Source organism: Argiope bruennichi, chromosome 2 (assembly GCF_947563725.1).
Source record: "Argiope bruennichi chromosome 2, qqArgBrue1.1, whole genome shotgun sequence".
Classification (NCBI taxonomy): domain Eukaryota; kingdom Metazoa; phylum Arthropoda; class Arachnida; order Araneae; family Araneidae; genus Argiope; species Argiope bruennichi.
Window position 1 is genome coordinate 28,336,181 of NC_079152.1, and position 15,271 is coordinate 28,351,451.

At 25.1% G+C, this 15,271-nt stretch overlaps 1 protein-coding gene across 1 annotated transcript in view; it reads right to left on the reverse strand.

Annotated features, from left to right (window-relative positions):
• Nucleotides 1-10,560: 10,560 nt before the first annotated feature.
• LOC129959547 (PH and SEC7 domain-containing protein-like) overlaps nucleotides 10,561-15,271 on the reverse strand; it is a 29,213-nt gene continuing 24,502 nt past the window's right edge. Inside the window, exons 10-11 of the mRNA XM_056072440.1 lie at nucleotides 14,521-14,664; nucleotides 10,561-11,508 (exon numbers count right to left, since the gene is read on the reverse strand). Of these exons, the coding sequence (XP_055928415.1) occupies nucleotides 11,281-11,508; nucleotides 14,521-14,664 (372 nt within the window). The 3' untranslated portion in view covers nucleotides 10,561-11,280. The remainder of the gene's footprint in view (nucleotides 11,509-14,520; nucleotides 14,665-15,271) is intronic.

The following is a 15,271-nucleotide window of genomic DNA, read 5'->3' on the forward strand; positions in this document are numbered from 1 at the left end:
AAAATATGCACATTGTATAAAAAAGTATTTAATCCAAATGTCTGGTTAAATTATTACAAAGTTATCAATCATCACAAAAACACAACTGATGTGCTATTAAATATCGATTAAAAGATTATATCGATTAAAGATTATCAAAGATTTCAATTAAAATCTTTGATATTCGCTTTTTTTTCCCCTGCTAAATATTGCTCTAAGTCCATATCCCTACATTTGTTTGTGATGAGTGATTATTTTATTGTACCTAAATTTATTTTAATATAGAAACCTTAACGCAAACCCTTCTAATATTATTTACTTAATAACTCTCAACGAATAATGGTAATTGCTCCACTTTTACCACATTTTGATTCTCAAATTTTTAGTTTTTTTAGGGATTATGTTCAATCTTTCAACTCATAAATAAATGCTATTGTTTACATAATTCATATCTAAAAATATATCATGTAAATATTCCAGCTTTGGTAAGAATTTTATCAAAGCCATTCTGGGTTTTTGAAAGTAAATGAATGTGCTTCCTTCTATTTTGCATACTGATTCTAAAATATTCCCAAAAATATAAAAGAAAGTAAATATAATTAAAATAAGAAGATTTTTGTAACGGGCAATCAAAATGGAAATATCGCGTGAAAGTGCTGTCACATGAAAAAAGTATAGATAGCAGCTAATAAATAACAGTAATGAAATAAACAATTTAATAGAAAAATAGACAATTTAATACAATTGCTTCAATTGAGCCTTGAAATCCTATAGTGTTTCTTTTTCCTTAGATTTCTCTCAAAACTAATGAGTAAGGAATGGCAGATAACTCTTGATGGCATATATAGATATTATGAACTTTCATTAAAAAAATAGAGGCGAAATCAAACCAGTGCTTAGGCTGGGTGATTGCTTCTCCTAATTATTTTACTTTTTTCGTCTTGTTATTTTAATTATATAGAAGGTATATATTTTACCTGTATCTGCCCTTGATAAGGAAAAGCTTTATCTTTTTTTATTAACAAATAAAGTTCTTTAATTTATCCAAAAAACTTTTCGCAAATCCGACAGGGTAGTAGTAGTAGTCCTCAAAACATACGTCACAAATCCTACAGGGTTTGTGACGTATGTTTTGAGGACTATTGCTCCAGATCATCAATCCATAAGTAATAACAGTTCACATAATATCCTCTCGCACCAAGTATACTCATAACTCTTTGAAAGATATCTACAATTAAGAGCTTATCTTTGCTCCTTTGCCGAATGAAGATTTTTTTATAAATATGTTTCCCTTTTCTTACTAAGAAATATTTATTTGATGGCTGCAAAAAAAATGATTTTTGTAAATATCAAGTTTACTAGGTATGTTTACAATGTAATATTTATTTATTAAAGAATTACTAGAAATGATATGGAGGAAAACAAGAAATTTATTATTTCTTGTTTTCTGCCAAACCACTTCTAATTTCCTAATTTTTCTTCCACTTCCATTTTTTTTTAAATTTTATTAAGGAAAATAAGAATAAGAGTTACAGAGTTGAACAATTTTTTGGAGCGTGTGTTAGAAATATTTAAATAAAAAGTGAAATTTGGATCAGGAAATAAGAGAACCTTTTAGAATAAAGTAATATGGGCTAATTTCAGATTTTAAAAAAATAGAAAATTAATTTAGATTAAAACTAGATTAAGAAATATCATTACATAAATATGTCTAAACTTTTTCTTTTTTTAATAAGGCTAGATTTATACTGCCTTTGGAATTCTAAATAACTAATAATTTAGTAATGAACTTTTACACGAGTAACGCTGTTAATGGCACACATCTTATCCTCAGAAAATCCTACAATTTTATAATTTTTGACAATATACAAAAGGGACAATGTCTGTTATGATATTTATATACAATAGGTATTCTCAAAAGAAAAATAATTTCCAGCTATTTTATTGCCAACTGCTATGGCACTTCTTTCATAATTAAACTATTTCAACAAAGAATAGGAAAAAGATTCTTTCAGCCGAATCGTTTAGTGATAAAGCATCAAAATCTAATCTCATGAAAAGGTTGATAAGAGAATTTTAAAAAATCTGAATATAGATACAAAATTTAAAATATCATTTAAAAATACCATGATTGCTAAGAATTTAATCACCTAAATACTGTTTAAAAATTGACGATTTACGTCATTTAATTATTTTATCAACATCCACGTAAAATGACATCATTTCTGTTTTATCTAAAAGAAAATTAGAATACAAATGCATTCGCAGTATAATGCTTTTTTAAATGAGAACACAAAAGATATTAATATTCTGACAATTATTTTAAATAATTAAAATTAAATGGCATTAAGATAAAAGGCAGCATAAAGAAATGTCTTTTAAAGAACAATAAATACAGAAACAGTGAATATGTGCAAAAAGAAATAACATATGAGACAAATAATGAGTAAAATACAATAAAACACGGTTTATACATCTTTCAAGAGACTTTTGTAAAACTACATATAAGTGAAAAAATATATTATCGAAACTTTAATGAAGAATTTTTATTATTACAAATTTAAAGTCACTAATACAAATTTATAAGTATAATTAAAAATTTCCAAGGTACTAAAATTTCTGAAAACAATAATCAAATTAAATATTTATAAAAGAGAGAAGAATTTTACCTTAATTCGCATCTTTAGAAAAAATTGCGCATTTATTAATGTTACACTATTTATATGTATGTACATCGGCATCTAATTTTTTAAAAAAAATCTTTGATCGTCTTCTGACTTGTTCATAGCAAGGAGTATTAAGTCCAACGTTAGGAATCGAATTAAAGTCAATAAATTATCTGTCACTATGGTAATTGAATGATTTTCATTTAAATCAGCGTTCAATAATTTGCCTTCTAATATTGATTATCCAACTAAAAGTGAAGTTTCCCTTTAAATGGGGACGAGGAAATAATTACTTCCCATAAAGTTTGCATATTTCAATTAAGAGGCAAACAAAATATAATTTAATCTTGAATCGTTTAAGCAAAGCATTATAAGGGTTAAGAGTGGATGAGGGCCATGATAAACTTTTGTCTTCAATTTGTTCGGAATCTACAGATTTCGTAGAAAGACATGTCAAATTTCATCTATCTAGCCTATAGCACGTAAAAGGATTAAGTAGAAGCTTTATCAACAATTTTATCAAAAATACCTCGATTTTATCACAAATATCCAATTTCTACATACGGATATAGTTTGTATTTATTGAATATCATGTAAAATACGAATAAATAGTCTCCTTGTAGGTAAATTAATACAAACTAATTAATATAGATATGCAAATTTCTTACTAGAAGTGTCCGCATATTTCCTTAATCTAGGTAATAGTTTTTTTGTGTTACCGTAATCGTGTGCAAAAGTGCAGTCATGAATAATCCCGAAAATAGTTTTTCCAAACTCAAGGAAATTTTAAAAGCAAAGTTTCATCAAAATCTTGAAATAGAAATTTTTTTTGTCTCTTACACTTATTTTTATTTAATATAACTTGGTATATGTAAAAGTATTTGCAAATATTATAAATTAAAAGAGGAAATCAATTGTCAGTTTTAATACTTTATCTAGACTCGAAATCATTGGGCAAATATTAACTAAAAATACAGTTTTTGTTTTCTACATTTAATTTCTACACAGATGCTACAAAATAATAATAAAAATATTCATCTTGCTTTAAAATTAAAATCTTGAATTAAATTTTCTCATACTTTGCTTTACGTTGCGTCATATGTCAAAGAACTTTTATCAGAGAAATTTGTCTAGAAAGCCGTCTTCCACATGTAAGATAAAATTCAAGAATTCAGAAAAAGAAGGAAAAAAAGCCATCTGACTAGGCTGGCTAAGCAAAAATCAATTTTCTTCGCATTTTAGAATGTTTCTAAGCTCTGAAACTGTTATAATTATTTAAAAAATATGACAAAGTTTCGAATTAAATTAATTAATACTGTAAACTTTGCCCTTTTTCGAAGAAATGAAAATCATTAGTTTGGTTACAAAATAAAATAAAAACACTTTTTTCAACAAAATACAAAATATCCTTATTTTAGGCAATTAACAAGCAGAACATATGATACGTTACTTTAAAACAATCCTACTGATAAAACAATTTTTAGAACATCTATAATAAAGTGTATGTGTTTCTATCAAATTCACAGAAATCGAAATCATAACTCGAACGTCCAGCAAAAGACGGAAGGAAAATGAGAGGAAGAAGACTACCTTTAGGTGAGAATAAGATAATGAACATTGTTCGTTCCAAGCCAGGCCTATTTTGATTAAGCCTGAGCATCTCTAAATTCAAAGAGGAAATGAGGTTTACTTCTTCAAATCAATCATTTAGCTGTGTGTGCAGCGGGCATTCATGGGTTGCAGGTGGAATCGTTGTGTCTTGCATGTTGGTTAATTTCTTGCCCCCCCCTTGCCTTTCTACCCCTCCTCTTGCCTTTTCCCATCCTCATTGAACATCCAGCTCTCAGAGAGACAAGAAGTTCAAGGAGGTTGTTATAGCTCTACAGTCTTAATGGACAAACTGCCACTATCTATAATGCTTTTTTGGTAAACGATTATACCCATTTAAAGCATTTTTAATATTTAAATTAATATCTTGAATTGCTTCAATAAAAACCTTTTTATTAGAAATTAAAAAGCACCAAAAGATTACTTTCAAATCTCTTTCATATAAAAACCAGTATATTATTGCTTAATGTTCCAATTGTCATTTCTGTTCTTTTCAAAAATTTTCTAAGAACAATCACCATTACAACATTATAAAAATAAATTTCTGATGAAGGCCCATACAAACTGTCCAAAATGAGAAATACCTGCCAATTGTATGAACATTCTATGGAAGCAAAATATTAACCAAAAATGAGAAGTAAACAGAGTAGGAAAATAGAATTGAGGAATACAGGCTAACATGATAAATTGACTAAAATCTTCTCCTAAATGGCATAAAAATAGCATTATATATAATGGGTTATATTATATTACTTCTCCTTTAGAGGAGGTAAATTTACTATTTGGTATAATCAAGAAAAATAGGTTGTTCAAGATTTATACGTTTTTTTTAAAGGGTCGGGGGGAGAGGCCATAGCCAATATATTTAAAGGACTGGAAATACTGAAAGATTTTAGTAGTCACATTAGTCTAGTAAATTCAGTCTGACCATCTACAACAAAAAATCTTCTATAGCCAACTATTTCAGTGAATAATCTTAGAACAGCAACTTATATATATATATATATATATATATATATATATATATATATATATATATATATATATATATATATATATATATATATATATATATATATATATATATATATAGTTTGTATGGTTTAATTTGATAAAAATATTATAAAAATTCATAACGCATTTTGTAATAATAATATTAAAATTAAATTTTTTCAAATAAGTAATATTTTATTTAACAAGAACTTTTAAAATCAGTATATTGTAATTTCCAAGGAAAATAAGGCAAGCTAAAGTAGAAATAAATTTATTTACAATATGATTTTCATCTCTTTTTACATCATCTAATCATCAAAGTGAAAACTTTAAAGAATACACAGGATCAAAGGAATCCATACATATAACAGAAAGCAGGATATCTCCATGTAAAAAGAAGTTTAAAAGAGCACAACAAAACAAAAATGAATTTAAAGAAAATGCAATGATATTTCTATAATACTACAAGTTCATGTATGTATGAATGAATGAAAGCTGCAAAAAACACACATTTTGCATTCTTCAGAAGAAAATACAACTCTTACGTTCATATTTAATATCAGATTTCTATATGAAAAATGAAAAATTTGTGCGAAATGCATGATACAAAACTTTTAAGAGATTACTGAATTTAGAATATCTTTAAATAAAGCTCTTTGTTTCTCTAGGATTAAAAAAACTCCAAACATTTGCTTTAAATACTTTTACATGATAAAGAAATTATTCATTTTTATAAATCTTGATTGCATTTGAAATTCATTAATTCAAATTATCACCATACATAAATACTGTAGAAAAATTGTTAAATTATAGCCACGAATTGAAACTACAACAGAATAAATAGAAACAAATAAAATAACAAATATGCTACTGCCACCCATGTAAATAGGAGTAATAAAGTTATTTCAATTTACACCCCTTTATTATTTTAAAAGAATATACATTTACATTAAGAAACAGTAATTAAATGAAAGATGGATTTCATAAAATAATGTGAGTGCAATATTTACAAATGATTCTTATAGTTTCAATAAGCAGCTGATAAAAATAAAATAGCAAAAAATTAAATATTTAATATAGGAAATGATTCATGGCAGCTTTGTTTTGAATAGAGTGACAAAGAGTTTATTTTCCAGAATTATTTGATAATTATAATTAAAATATACACACACAAAAAGGAAAAGATAAAATCAACAAACAAATTGTGGAAAAAAATTAAAAATATAAAATACTTTCCTGAAGAGGATTTTGTTACTTATCCATAACATTCAAAGTAATTTTTACAAAAGATAGAAGATTTCACATTTGAAAATGAATAATAATAATAAATAAATAAATAAAATTCATACTTTTTATTAAAAAAATATAGAGACACAATGATAAATCTAATAATTTAGTAATGTTTCTATTGCACAGAGCAATGCTTAGCAATTAAATAACTACAAATCATTTAATACAGAGCTTCTTTATTTTAAAAATATTCATCAACGGTGTTACACCAAAAATTGCTTAAATATGTTAATTTTGAATGAAACGATTTACATAAATTGTCTTGCACAATTTTTTAAATGACACTTAAGCTAAGAAACTTCTGCTGATGTATTAAATAACTTACAGCATGTTCTGAATTTTAATAGATTCTACTCCATATAGAGTATATCAATGAAAACATTCAAAATGAAACCTGTAATCATAATAGCCCAAAAGAAATAAAACGATACTTTTACAAAGAATGGCTATTAATTTAATACAATGTTTTAGATTATTCAATTTCAAGAATAAGCAAAATCATACCAAAATATACATATAATTCTATTTCAAAATATCAATACATCAGATTACAACCAATATGATTGTCATATTCATCAGAATTTCAGTAACTGCAATTTACAAAAAAAAAAAAAAAAAAAGGTTTCAACCCAAATAAATCTAGAGAGTAACTTTTTTATTATGAAAATGCTTCACATGCTAATTCAATTATATTTGAACTTGTCAAAATATAATATCTAGCAAGTTGTACAAGTTTATTTACACATATAAATATATTTCAGTCAAAAATGTTAGATTAACTTCTATAAACATTCAGTTAAATCTTTTTTCTTTCGTTTTAAATATATATACAATATATAAATACAGAAAAGATCAATTATAAATCTATTACCTTGAGTTTTAAATGTAAGGGACTACATAAGAATGCTTCATCAAATTATAATCAATGCTAAACTTCAGTTGTCTCTCAACAAATATTCAAAGCATCTTGTATAAGTATATTTTATTAAAATAAATAAAAATAAAATTAGGAATAAATTTATAGAAAAAGGGATGCTTCATACTATCAAAAATGTAAATTTGACATAGATTTTGAAAATAAGTCAAATAAATAAAATTACATACGATAGTATTAAAAATAATATTTTATTCACTTTAATCAAAAAGTCATTTTGTTATCACCTGTACAGAAAAAAAAAGGAAAAAACAAAAATGGCTGTAAAATTTCTAAAATGTATTACAAATATAGGAGATGCAGATTCAATTTAAATAAGTTCTAGAAATACATCTAATAAAAGGAAAAGAAAACAGTGACAACATTACAATTAACTGCAAAATTTAAATAGTTAGTGTCGCTGAAAACATTAAATTCAAATTTTTTCAACACTAAATAAATCAATATCAAGAAAAATATATAGTTTAAATTCAAATTTTATATATTAAAGTAAAAAACATCTAAGAAAATATAAATTTAGTAGAAAGAAAATATATAATAGACACAATTGTATTTTACATTTTAGAAAATGCAAGAACAAGATTAAAGAAGAAACAGTGGGAAAATATAAGGAAAAAAGAGATTCAATTATGAAAATAGAAAAAATAAATTGAAGAATTGACAGACATTTAAACTAAAATAAATTTTTAAAAAAAAAGAAAAAAAATTGAAATTCATTATTATAATTAAAAAATACTATAAAATGTTTAACAAATAATATTAATTGTTGCTAAAATCATTCCTTTTTAAAAAACGCTCTACAATTATGAGCTATCACAAATTTCACACCAAATTAAGCAATTTATTTGGTATTATAAAATTAGAAAAAAAATGTAGCTGTTTTCAAAATTCAAAGTCAAGAAAGCAAAATTAAATTAATATTAAGCTTCCAACTTAGAAATAGCAATATCTTAAATGCAAATTCGTAAAAGTTTTGAAAATAATCATAAAAAAAATATTTCAACTATTTTTGTTTAGAATATGTCTGTCGCTAACAACAACAACAACTAAGAAATAAATATAATCTCACATAACAAAAAAACAGACACAAGAACAATCCAATATATTTTTTTTTAAATATACTTTAAAAAAGTAGATAGGAGAAGAGAAGAAAATTAAAAAATCGAAACTGTGAAGTTCTTCATTGTAAATCAAATTACTATGAATTCAGAGGAAAGGGCTTTTTGACTTTCTATATAATTTTATTTATTTAGCTTGCACACTTTAGTATCAAATATGCTAAAATATTAAAATGACTTGATTGAATTAACTTTTTAAAACTGACACAATTTAAGAAAAACTGGTTCAGCCCTTTTCTTATCATAAAATTTTAACATTCTATAAAAACAAGCAATCTTTTTATATTTTAACTACATATAATTTTCAAAACTATATGAAGTTGACATATAAATAGATTCAAAAAATAATTCTGAATTAAATCAATACTTTTGTGGATTTTAAAATGTTAAAGTCATTGCTTAACAAGAAACACCACCTATCTCAATTTTCAAAATTTTCAAAAGGGAACAAACAATCGAATTTTGTGCAACCTGCAATTTTTTCCCATCTAGTTCTCAATAGATCAGATAGAATAAATAATAAATATTTTTTATTGGTTCAAAAACATTCAACTACTTCTTGTTCTTCAATAATTTAGAAAACTGAGATGGATTGTGTTGTGTGTTAAGTGAAGAAATACACTTAAAAAAAAAAAAAAAACATGTATTGCTACTTCAAATCTAACCATGTTACAGAAAAATAACTTAATTGTAAAAAAAAAAAAAAATATACATAAAAAAAAGAGCAAAAGGTATTGTAGCAAGGAAAGATTTGTCAGTTCTACTTTAATTTCTATGTATTCACTATCACTTCTTTTCTAGTTTATAAAAATAAAATTTGAATTTTATTAACTTTTATAGAAGTCAACATGTCTTCTTACACAATTCAGAAATTTAAAAATTAATTCAATCTTTGAATCCTATTATAAAATAAATTATAGTGTAACTTGCAATCAAATTAATTTTCTCATTGTTTAATAACAATTTTATATTGACAATTTTTTTCATTACAAAGAGAATACAAAACTAATATGTTATTCAAAAGTTTGAGATATCAACTATGAAAATTTATTTCTTTTTTGCAGTTTTACATATATCTTAAATTAAAGTGGGTTTGACTTGCAAGAATATTAAAAAAAAAATCTTTAAAAAGACTAAATTATTGAATAATATCTTAAATAAACTTACTAAAAGTATATAGACATCTATGAAATACTCAATTTGAAAATTAGAAGAAAAAAATTATTTCTATTAAATGATGTCATCATCATAATTCCCAAAAATAAAAAGAATAACTATGTTTTACATGAGAGAAAATACAATAAATTGTTGCTTAAATCTTAGAAACTTCATTCATAGAAAATAAATACTTTTTTTTCCAACAATACATACTTTTACTATGCATTTCTTTACTAAGCGACAAATTAAACATTTTACTTGATTACAGTATTTTCTTTTTAAAATGAAGTATTTTGAAATATTCAAAGTGAAAGAATATTTCTTAGATATATTTCATGCTCAACACTCTTACATTGAATATTGATTCCAAAATGTCGTCAAATAACTGCAATTCGGTTTTAATCTGACAGAGAATTTTTTCCATAAAAAGAATAAATTATATTCATATACTTGTGAAATTATACGTCATGATCGAAAACAGGTTCCATAAACAATTCCTCCAATAAAATTTGCTTAGAAAATAACGAACTTTATGCACAAAATATTAAGAAAATAATCACAAAATAAAAGATTTAGATATATGACTAGGCACTTTAATGATGTATATTTAATTTAATACTGACCACTAGAAAAATGGTAAAAAAAAAAAAAAGGAAAAAACAATTTTTTCCCCTTTTTAAAAAATCTCACTTCACAATTAATATAAATGACAAACATAAATAATAAAATGCAACTATTCAATTGCACAGTAAAATGTTTTCAACATTTTTAAAGTTGATAAGTTAGGATAAATATTAAAACATTAGTTCCTATATACAAATTACACCAGGACAGAAAATAATAATAAATAAAATGATTTAATACTATGTACAAAATAAAGATGCTTACATCTACCTTTATCAATGCTTTTTGTTGTGTTAATGCATTTAAATGCAGTTGAAATATCCTTTTGAATTTTCTAAATAATAATTATCACTCACAAACTTCCAGATAACATTAAAAATGAGCATGATAAGAACAGGTAAAATATTACAAATAAGCTATGCACACGTAAAGTTTCACAATTAGACAATTGCAAATCAAACCACAATATTATATTAAAAAATGCAAGAATTGAATTCGTTTAAAATAAAGCACAAAAAAGTACAACACTTAGCACAAAAAAGTACATCAATGAATAAGATGAAATGCACCAAAAGAGACTGAATTCATATGAATGAGTGACATCTTTCAGGAAACATCCAAAACTATCTGCACTGCAAAGCACAGAATGTTGGCACCGTAAAAACTATGAGATTTGATAGTCTCTTAATGATAAAATCCATATTGTGAGAGAAATCACTTTTGAGCACCAAGTTGATGAATTACTCTGCTACAAGGGACCCCAGTCAATTGGGTTGACTTCACATGAAATAAAAAATATACATACCTCATGCCAAAATCATCAATATTTATTATTTCTTACAAGCAAACGAATTTCCTCTTTTTAGGAAAAATATAGAAAGCCTCGATAATGTATTTAAGTAGCAATCAATCACAGCACTTTCGGGACTTTTAAGCTGTTTTTCTCAGGAACAGCATTGCTCTCAACAGGATTAGGACTCTTTCTGCTAGGAGAATTTTGGGGGCTATTGGGGGATTTTGATCGCTCAACAGGTTCTTCTAACTCCCCAATGCTTGTTTGCACTAGAGGTGTTTCAAGTTCTGGATGTTGAGCCATTCGAGTTCTGAGAAGAAAGGCGTACGTGCGGTATCTTGTCAACTAGGAATTTAAAAAAAAAAAAAAGGCATATATTAAAAAAAATATTTATATTCTGAATTTCCTACAAAAATGTAAAGAAAACTTGCCTTAGATAAACTAATGTAAATTAAAAATCTTGAAACGAATTTTTTTTTTTTTTTTTTTTTCGTTTTTTTCAGTTTATAACAAAGTTAGAAAATAAGTAGGACTATTCAAAATTCAGAGTAGCAGTGTATAAGTAATAAGTGTATTTTTCATTATACTGGCAAAACAATACAAACCTATTCATATTGAGATTGAAATAAATTAAATCTGATGCATCCAGTTACAATAATGATTTTAATAAAGAAAATTTCTTTTGGAGATTTTAAGGACAGAAATAATCTGACATTCATATAATCTACACCCAAGATTATTATTGTTGTTGTTGTCATTAATAAGAAGTTATCCACCACATATAGGATGATAAATAAGATTTGATAAATTATCTGATATGATTATCAGTGATATATATTAGTTCAATCAGGGAAATAAAATCAGTTAACAGTCTAACAGCTACACCATACAATACAAGGAAGAAAAACATCTGCTAGTACAACAACCTCAATACCACTAAAAAAATTAATGTGAATAAGATTCATATATATAGATAAAGAGTATGCAAAACTGAATTAAAAATAATAACTTTTTAATTTCAAAGCAGTGGATCCCACTAAGCTACCATGACCGTATATTAATATGTAAATATGGGCAAAGAAGCAACTAGAGAAGCATCTATATGTAATCTACACATAAAGTTAAAGAACTAAATTTTAAAATGGTATATGAGGTGTTATTGGTGAAGCAAAACAAATTATTATAGATGCACAGTACTTCAACATCTTCTAAGTCTTACACAATCTGTAGTTCTTAATAAATTTATAACACAGTCTGTAGTAGATTCATTTTAGTTCAAAAACTATTGTTATCTTTTATTGCACAGAAAATGTAGATTCCAATTATATTTTCTCCGAATTATTTTTAAAGTGTTTTTGTTATTATTATTATTTTCTTGTAAAATCTAACAACTTCGGTTCTGAAGATACATCTAGAAAATAAATGCAGATTTCAAATTTCATAGAAATTTCTTATCAGGTTAAAAAAAACTTGCATATTAATATTACAAAGACCTGTGGTTCTTCGATGAATTAAGCAATATAGAGAAACAAGAAAACATTATGAATGCATTTTCATTCAGTCAAATACATTTAATACAAATGGCATAAAGTTACTGAATTCCAAGAATGTAGTAGATAATTTCTAAAAGAAATTTTTCTTTTTCACATGTAACTGATTCATTGATGATTTGTATGCATATACTTTTTACATAAACTGCTTTACACTAGTAAAGTTGAATCTCCTCATCCTACTTTACACAGAAAATATTATTAACTTATTCTTTCTTTAAAACTTTCATCACACAATTCTGTAAGTCATTTTTTCAATATTAATTAAAAAACATGTCATTAATAAACATAATTTGCTTGGTTTTGAATAAATTAATCTAACAATTTCCAAAATAGTTTCAACAATAAATTAAATACATAATTTACAGAAATAACAATGAAACTTTATAATATGGTATATTCAATAATGTAGTACAAGGATGTCAAATTCAAACGTTAGTACACTAAATAAACAGCACAGACTAAATAAACAAATTTATAAAGTTCATAAAAACTTATATACGTATATATATATACAGAATAATATATAATAATATCTATAAGTATATATAAGAATATACATATACAGAAATTAATGTTTACTTAAATATTGTTTAAAAAAATTATTAAGACAATGATAAATCCGTGTTTTCTTTCTACGCTTTGTATCTCTACAATGTTGCCATCTTTTTTCTTCAACAAAGCCAGATAATTAAATAGGCAAAAGAGACAATTACGTGGGCCTCACAAATTTAGGAAATCCCAAGCCCTCAATATTTTTTTATTTTGTTTTAGTGGTGCTTTTATTTAAAAATAAAGAATCTTCAATCGAGCATTTTCATATTAAAATAAAATAAAGTTTAAATTAATTTTGGAACATTATTTTTAAATTATTGCAATTATAAATTGCAAGTGCTATCTTACAATTCTAAAAAAAAATAATATGTGATACTTTATATTTCAAAAAAAAAAAAAAAAAAAAAAAAAAAAAAAACATCCAACCGTATTATTTAAATTGTGCTAAGAAATATTTTGTCATTCCTTTTCCCTACTATTTAAAGTTACTTTACGTTAAATTTTGCATTTTTTATATGCAATACACAGAATATAATAGATAGAAAAATGCAACATTTGGTATTTCAATTGGCGTTGCAAAATGCAACGTTGGTATTTCAATTCGCAAAAATTTTCTATTAAAAAATGAAAAAATACTACATAAATTATAAAATAGGCAAAATATATTGCATTTAGAAAGCTTGGTGAGAAAAAAGACTCTATTATCTATGGGTCCCTAGAAGGCTGAATCTGATCCTGCATTTCATAAAATATCTTGTCCACTACAGTTATAGTGGATAAAATATTGTACAAAGTGTAGGATCATATTCAGATTAAACCTATGATTATGTAGGATTAATGTTAAAACTTATCTAAGATGAATGTCAGACCTGAATTGGCAAATTTTTATTAAATTCAATCATTTAAATTTCACAGAATTTGATTTAAATCTGAAAAATATAGGATATCGATTACCATCATAACAATTAGGTACAGATTCTACATCAATGGAGAAAAGTTTTCTTCTAAAGATTTAAGAGCTTTAAGCCATTTCTTATATTCATTTCTAAGACATAAAATTCTTTGCAGCTACTAAAATTTTAGTTCATTCATAATAATTATTAGTTATAATTAGGGATTTAAAAAAATCGAAATTTGGAACATTTATTAAAAATTCTGTTGTCCATTATTATATTTGCTTAGCCGTAGAAATATTCATTAAGGCCTATAAATTCTATACTCTTTATGTAGAAAATATTTTAATTTATATTACCTCATACTGTAAATATGCTTCTTTTTCTGCATATTCATGAACAAATCTTGACTTTAAGCTTTTCTCAGGTGTTCTTGTTATCAGTTCTTCATATTCCTTTTCTAGCCAAACTATTCTTGTTTCATGATCTTGAAGCTGTTCTCTCTGAAAAGAAATATTTTGAAACACATTACAAACTAAAATATTAACAAATTAGTTCATGCACAATAGCCAGCCCCCCTCAATCTGTTGCATGCTTATACACAGGAATACATGAAATAGTATCACATTAGAAATGTTTTAATAATCAGTATCAATAGATAGACTAAATATAAGAGAGAAAAGATAAAAAGCTGTTGTAGCAATCAGAATTTCCTTTACAAGGTATGCTTCATTATAAAAAAATCAAAATAAATAATTTAACCCAAAATAACTTTAACATAGAAAGATGCAAGTTTTAAATACAGTTAAAGTATATATTTTAACAGTGTCTGTCAAAAGGGTTTCTCATCATTTACAGTGGAAAAAAATTCTATCACATATTGTTTCAAAATGAAATAAATGTTGTAAAACTAACTATTGCATTGTAAATAATCTGTTGTGCAACAGACGGGAGTTGGTTGGATTTTGCATAATAAATCAGATATCCTCAAAGTTGCAATTGGCTTCTAATGGCATAAAGTGATTCGAATTCTTCATTATGGAATTCATTCATACACAATATATATCATAATATAATGTAATACATATCATACACAATGTTATACATTTT